We start from the raw sequence: 7,617 nt of genomic DNA on the forward strand, positions 1-7,617 counted from the left end.
AGATGAAAAACTAATACCAACTTTGTTACTGACTTATTTTGACAAGCCACTTCTTTAGACCTTGGTTTCTTCAACCATAAACAAAAAAGGATAATCATATTTGCCATTAGATAATCAAAACAGAAATCCCTATGAGAAATGAGGAACCATTATTTGTAATGATACCAATTCTCTCTGGCTTGATGGTTCTTGCAGAAAGCACCCTGAGAAAAAAGCACCCAGAGCTAGGTGCGTGCCCAGGACTCCAAGAGACTAATGTGGCCAATGATGGTGATGGGGGTGAAAGTAAATCTGCCTTTCCCAAAGAAAGCCCATTAGATATACTGAAATACATACTGATTCAGGCTGCCCATGTGTATAATGCTTTTCACGTTCATAATCTCGGACATTTCAAACATGGAAAAACTTCAGAAGATTACAGTGTTCTACTATGAAAGCCAATGTAGATTCAAAAGGAACCACAAGACCGAGTCTGTAAATATTCATGCTAAATCAAAAACCAACATAACAACCTGGCCTAACAAAACTGAACATAAAGATCTACAACCACATCAGAAGTAGTGACAGTTTATGAATGTGTATTTCCTAATTAAAAAAAAAAATTCTAAACAAAAACAGCAGACATCTACATGTTAGGAAACTAGATACTAAGTATTATATTCTGTATGGATGCTAAATTATATGGAATTTAAATTATAATATCATAAGTTTAGAATTAGAAAAACCTGACTTTTAAAAAGAAGATCAACACAAATTAGCTGTATCACAAAAGGTTCCAAGTGGAACATATCACAAAATTTTCCAAATGATGAGTACTGTGGCTTCTATATTCCTAAGGTTTCATAAATCAGTCTTTTCCTTGGTATAGCTATGAGCACCATCCAGGCCAAGTCCTCATTCTCACTCCTCTGCAACGTGCTAAAATTCCTTCCCACCATTCTCTTCACCTCTGCTCTCCATCCCACCCAACCTACATATTGCTGCTAAATTAATCCCTCTAAAGTACAGATCTAGTATCACTTACCTGCTTTAAAAAAAGAAGCTTTAATACTTTTCTCCTAACTAGCTGCAGTCTTTCCCTAGCATTCAAGACTCCAAATATAGTTTCAAGCTCCTTCCTCACCCTATAGCCAAACCACACTACACTGTCTGCTGTGTTTCCAAACACACAGCCTGTGTTTCCCATCGTTAGTTTGCCTTGCTTCCCCTGTCTCCACCTATTCTTCCAAAGGCCCATCTCACTTTGCAGAAACTCCCTATTGTTTTTCTGGATGCCCTGAAGAAGCTGCACTTTCTTCCTCTTCAGAAATGTCAAGACAATCATGTTAACATCTTTAACATCTCGGTTTGTGGGTCGGTATGTGGCGTTCTTTTCCCTGGCAGGTTGCCTGACAGCGGCACCTGTGTCCTACTTATCGCTGTCTTTTTTGAAGTCTGCCTTATAACTGGGAACTCACACTCTTCTGATAAATAAATATCTAAGGAACCGACTGAAGCAGGAGAAGTCACAATATTAAGATACCAGTTTATAGAAATATTATCCATCTAAAGGTTACACAAAGCATCACATTCATCACAACAAGCTATGCTTCCATCTACCACTTCAGCTCTTTGCAACCTTTCAAGTATGAAAGAAATTGGACCTCACATTCAGGACGCAATCTGCATCAAATTTTTATCTAGCTAAACTGTTTAAGAAATAAGATTTCTGAGAAGATTGTGCATGGAAGGAAAAGAAATGCTTCACATCAGGTTACAGGTTGCCATAAACCTGGATGACCTGGTCTTAAAGCTAAATTCTAGGATGGTAAACTGGTAAATAAGTACATACAGGCCCTATGAAGGCAGACAACACTGGCAAGGATACTGGGAGGCAGAAGCCGTGGGGTCAACATGCATGACCCAGACAGCTTCCTTAACTTGCCTAACCCCAGTTCCCTCACTCATAAAACTGGGCTCATGGGCTGGATGAACTCCAAGATCCAATTCTAACATCTAGAACTCCAGAAGCATAACACATGTCTGCATTTTATTATTTCTCATGGAAAGTGGGTAAAAAATAACTTCCTGCTTATTTAATCTCTCATTTATTTAAAAAAAAAAAAGAACCACACACTTCTTCAGCCTAAAAAAACCCCATAGATTTCAGGGTTATTTTCAAAGGAGTTTCAAAATGAAAACAAAACAAAAATTAAACAACCACCAACAAAAACAATCCCTCAGGACTAATAAAATAAATATAAGAAAAAAACAAAAATATTACCCCACCAACTCTCACTACACATAACTGTTAAATAACACTTTAAAAATAAATGCTCTGTTAGAAATTTAAGATGCCAAATAGAGTTATAAAGCACAGTGAGGTAAACAGTAGGATTAAGTGGTAAAATATTTCTCTCAATTTGTTTCTGGACCTTTCATCCAACAAAATTAATTTAGATTGAAGCTGCAGAACTATGAAAAGCAAAAATTTCAGAATTCCTTGGATAATGAGAAACTATGAATAGAATATTAGGAGCACATATATACCATTTAGTTAGCCTAACTTAAACTCCCCAACAAAGACTGTACCGTGCTTGGGATTTTATACAGAGGATTCCCACCCTTGCCCTGCCAACTTTATAACTTGATTAACATGTGTGAAGTCTTTCAGAATAACTTCTGAGGGGTCTTTTTGTTTTTTGGGTTTTTTTCTTTTGCCTTAAAGCCACCAGACAGGCAGCTTTTGAGTGCAAACCATCACTTTAGGCCTTACCAGCTTCCAGTTAAAACTTCTGCGTTCACCATGGTGCTGATGGCTTAAAGGTGCCAGTAACTAGGGGTTACCATAGCTCAGTTGGAACAAAAGTATACTGTGCAGCACTTATGAGAGTTCTGAAAAGTGTTTTCTTAAAATGCTGGAGGGAAAGGGGATAAAACTCTATCTCCCTTTCTTTCTAAAATCCCAAACCAAAATTACCAACTTCATCAAAAACAAGGTGTAGCCTCCTCCTGACACTGTCACTAACTCTGGATTTGGCTCATCTGTCTTACCTTCCGATGCTTTGATCACATATCCCCCCTTGTCTTCACCAGGAGGCACATCGAGCAACTGCATAATTCTGTCCAGCAGCCCATGAATGATCTCAAACCCAGGATTCTTGTTGTAATAAACAGCACACAGATGCCGGGAGTTTTTTGCGCCTACATCTAGGAAGATAAAGGAACTGGTCACAAGGCTGTATTAACCGTTGCTTCAGAAACTGATTTACCCCAATACAAACTGAGAAAAAGTCGACAAAAAAGAAAACCAAATATTACACATTCAGAGAAGGATTTAACCTCAGAAATGCAAAATAAGATAAAATAGTCTTTTTTCAGCTTATTAAATTCCCTAAGGTGTTTTATTTGGGGGAAAGAGTGAAAACCCTCAATGCTGACCAGGGAAAATAAGACTTCACTGAGGTATAAATTGGTAAAATTCTTTGCAAACAATTTAGCAATATATCAGAGCCCTAAAGCTTCATACTCTCTTAATCATAATATTAATACTACCCAAAGGAAATAGTCCTACATACAAAAAGGCTTTAGGTAGAAAGACATTTACTACAACATTATTTCCAATAGTAAAATTATAAACAACCTAAATTAGGGATGGCTACATAAAGTACAGTCGATCACTCATCAGGATACTAAGTGGCTATCAGAAAGCATCTTCACAATGGTTTATCATAACATAGCAACAGCAAATACTTAAAATAGTAAATGAAAATTTAAAAGAGACCACAAGGTTCACAAAGAGGCAAAACTAAATTACATTATTTAAAGAACAAACACAGGTTGGAAAACTATGAAGCAAGTAAGGGAATGACTATGACCAAAGTTAGGCTAACAATTACCCTAGGTTAAAAAGAAGAATCTGTGATGGGAAGGGGTCATATAAAAAGCTTAGGATACTGGCAATGTGCCATTCTTAATGCAGCTGATGGTTACACTAGTGTGTGCTTTTTAATCTCTTAAAAACTACTTACGTTGAATACATTCTTCATGAAGCATTAAAAAAAAGCAGAATGCTAAAGTTTACGAAGCTATGCCACAACATGGGTGAATCTTGAGGACATTATGCTAAATTAAATAAGCCACTCACAGTAGGACAAATACTGCATGATTCCACTAATACGAAGTATCTAAGTCATGAAACTTGGAGAAACAGAAAGTAGAACGGTAGCTGCCAGGGGCTGGAGGGAAAGGGAATGGGGAATTGGTATTGAATGAGTATAAAAGTTTAGCCATGCAAGATGAAAAGTTCTAGAGACACACTATATGCACAATGTGCATATAGTTAACACTACGGCAACTGTGCACCTCTAAAAGTTTACTAAGAGGGTAGCTCTCATAGGTTTTTTACCACAACAATAATAATAACTTTTAAAAGTATACAAAGAATAGGGCCAGGCAAAACAGCTATGCCTGTAATCCCAGCACTTTGGAAGGCCAGGGCAAGAGTTTGAGACCAACCTGGGCAACATAGCAATACCCCATCTCTACAAAAATAATAATAATTTTAAAAAGATGAAAAACAGAATCACAACTACATAAACATAGCCACAAGCCAAAAAACCCCATGAACAGAGAAAAAGACTGAAAAGAAATACACCTAAATGTTAACAGAGGTTATGTTTGGGTAAGGATAATTTTTTCCAACATTTATTTATTTCCTAATTTTGCCATGATTAGTATATATTACTCTACTTTGAAAATTAAAACAAACTTACAAACTCAATATTTCATTTTGTTTCACTTTATTCTTTGAGATAGGGTCTCGTTCTGTTGCCCATCCTGGTGCAATCACAAATAATATAAAAGTGCACTGCAGCCTCAACTTCCTGGGCTCAAGCAATCCTCCCACCTTAGCCTCCAGGGCAGCTGGGACCATAGGCACGCACCACCACACTCAGCTAATTTTTAAATTTTTTGCAGAGACAAAGTCTCACTCTGTTGCCCAGGCTGGTCTCAAACTCTGGGCTCAAGTGATCCTCCCGCCTTAGCCTCCCAAAGTGCTGGAATTATAGGCGTGAGCCACTGTGCCCAGCTAAAGTCAATATTTTAAAAAAGAATTCCAACAGTCCAAATGAACACTGATGGATAAACAAATTGGTACATCTATACAATACTACTCAGCAATAAAAAGGAACTGTAGATAGACTTGACAACTTGGATGACTCTCAAAGGCATTATGCTGAAAGAAACAAGGCTCTCAAAAGGCTACAGACAGTGTGAGTCTATTTATATGACATTCTGGAAAAGGCCAAACTATGGGAACAGAGAACAGACAGTAGTTGTCTGGGGTTAGGTATGGTGAAAACAATGTGACTAAAATAAGGGGTTTTTAGGGTGATGGAACTTTTTGACCTTGCAGTGATAGTTACAATCATCTAAACCTGTAATAACACTCATTTTTAAAAAGAAGTACCTAGTATAGAGAGGAAGACTGAAAGTCAGCAGTCATCATTTAACTTTGTAACACTGTGGCACTTCAATAAATTCTGGAGACCACTGCTCTAACATACATGAATGCTGGCCTCATTCTGCTTTTCATATTAAAAAGAGAAAGAACAAACTAATATCTGAGGGAATAAACTGAAAATAGAAAGCTGCTTCATGTTAGCATATATTGAGCAAAACTACTTCCACGGATTTACTCCCATAGGTAAAAGCTACTAGCAATGGCTGACATAAAATACGGAATGCCTTTTATCTTCTAGATATCCAATTAAAACATGAACAGTTTAAGACACTGTACTCTAATATTAAAATAATATAAGAGTAAGCACATAAATGGAGTAAAAGGAAAACTAACATTAACTGTCAATCAGTGGTATCGATTATCTGGCACATGCTAGGTATTACCTATCTGTCAATTTATCTATAACCTTATTTAAATCTCAAGACAACCATGCAAGATAAATTTATTATTATTCCTATCAAACAGATGGAGAAATAAAGCTCAGAATGATTAAGTAACTTGCCCAAAGTCAAACTAATTGGCTGGAGCTAATACAATTAATTATATTGCTAATAAGTTACAAAACCAGGATTTGACCAGAATTGACTGACTCTAAAACCCATGCTCTTTACACTATAGGGTTTACCCAAAAAGATTTAAATGAAAACAAACAATATAACGGCAAACTTATATATGGCTATATATCCACTTAATATGGTCATAGATGTGCATTGCTGAAATTTTTTTATACGATGAACAGATGTTTTAATTTTCAAAAGTTTTTGCAATACTTAATAATTCCATTTAAGCAACAGAAATAAATAATTTTTAAGGGTCAGTGAAGTTTCTAGCCATGAACAGTATTGTTACTTATGGAAAGTATATTCTGAGTTGAACTTCGGACTGAACAGATACAAAGAAATAACTGCCCTTGCCATTTAACATTTCTCAGTACACACTATATTCAAGGCGCCCTATTCTAGATATTCTTTGATGATGGAGGTCAAAACCAGTACAAGGCATCTACAACCTAAACCCTCAGTAATTCTTTGGTTTTTTTTGAGACAGGATCTCACTCCAGTAGCCCAGGCTGGAGTGCAGCAGCATGATCTTGGCTCATTGCAGCCTTGACTTCCCAGGCTCAGGCGATCCTCCCAACTCAGCCTCCTAAGCAGCTGGGAGTACAAGCACATATCACCATGCCCACTGATTTTTTTTAGTAGTAGTAGTAGTAGTAGAGACAGGCTTTTACCATGTTGCCCAGGCTGGTCTCGAATTCCTGGGCTTAGGCAATTTGCCTGCCTCAGCCTCCCAAAGTGCTAAGATTATGGACATGGGCCACCACGCCAGACCTCAATAATTATTTTCTGAGTAGATCCCTAAAGCCTAGAAAAGAAGATAAGCACACACAAATAGCTATTAAACAGGAGCTAGGACAGGCCAGGAGCAGACAGCGGGCCATATCTATGCCAGCTGAGGTAAGTGAGTAGCATACCACTGTCACCACCATCATTTCCATTTTTAAAGATAAAGAAATTTGGTATCCAAAAGCTCTAAGTCAACATTAAAATCAGACAGGCACAAAACCTCACTAAACCAACCACACGCATAAACTAAAATGAAAAGCCTGATTCCACTGTAGGAATACAAACTTACTCTCTGTCTGTCTCTCCCTTTCTTTCTTTCTCTCTCTCTCCCTCTGAAGGGAAAAAATGAACTGAAACAGAGCTAAATTATCCCTTTCATACTACTGACTTGCTTCTGGGTATTTTTGCCATGTGGTACCCATTTATTGGTGTGGATGTCACATGCTTTCACTTTAACACACAGGCATGTATTGAAACAACTTTGTAACTCCATTTTTGCTGTGAGAGAATAGCCCAACAGTAACACCACCATTAAGAGACAGCTTAGCAACATAAACTGGAAGCTTTATTTTGATAATCTTTGCCAAATTCCAAGGAATTTTTTCCTGATCTCCAAATTACATAAAACTTTTATATTTCTGATATCAGCAGCAACATCTGGACTAAAAATTCAGAATTTTAAAAAATAAATTAGCGGTCAGGCGCAGTGGCTCAAGCCTGTAATCCCAGCACTTTGGGAGGCCAAGGCAGGAAGATCACTTGAGG

The 7,617-nt window shown here is 37.4% G+C and overlaps 1 protein-coding gene across 3 annotated transcripts in view; it reads right to left on the minus strand.

Moving 5' to 3' along the window:
* FARSB (phenylalanyl-tRNA synthetase, beta subunit) overlaps positions 1 to 7,617 on the minus strand; it is a 70,299-nt gene that overhangs the window by 20,999 nt on the left and 41,683 nt on the right. For all 3 annotated transcript variants that reach the window (XM_011951907.1, XM_011951908.1, XM_011951906.1), the window contains one exon: positions 3,034 to 3,189. In XM_011951907.1, the coding sequence (XP_011807297.1) occupies positions 3,034 to 3,189 (156 nt within the window). The remainder of the gene's footprint in view (positions 1 to 3,033; positions 3,190 to 7,617) is intronic.

The sequence above is a fragment of the Colobus angolensis genome, unplaced genomic scaffold (assembly GCF_000951035.1).
Source record: "Colobus angolensis palliatus isolate OR3802 unplaced genomic scaffold, Cang.pa_1.0 Scaffold33, whole genome shotgun sequence".
Classification (NCBI taxonomy): Eukaryota; Metazoa; Chordata; class Mammalia; order Primates; family Cercopithecidae; genus Colobus; species Colobus angolensis.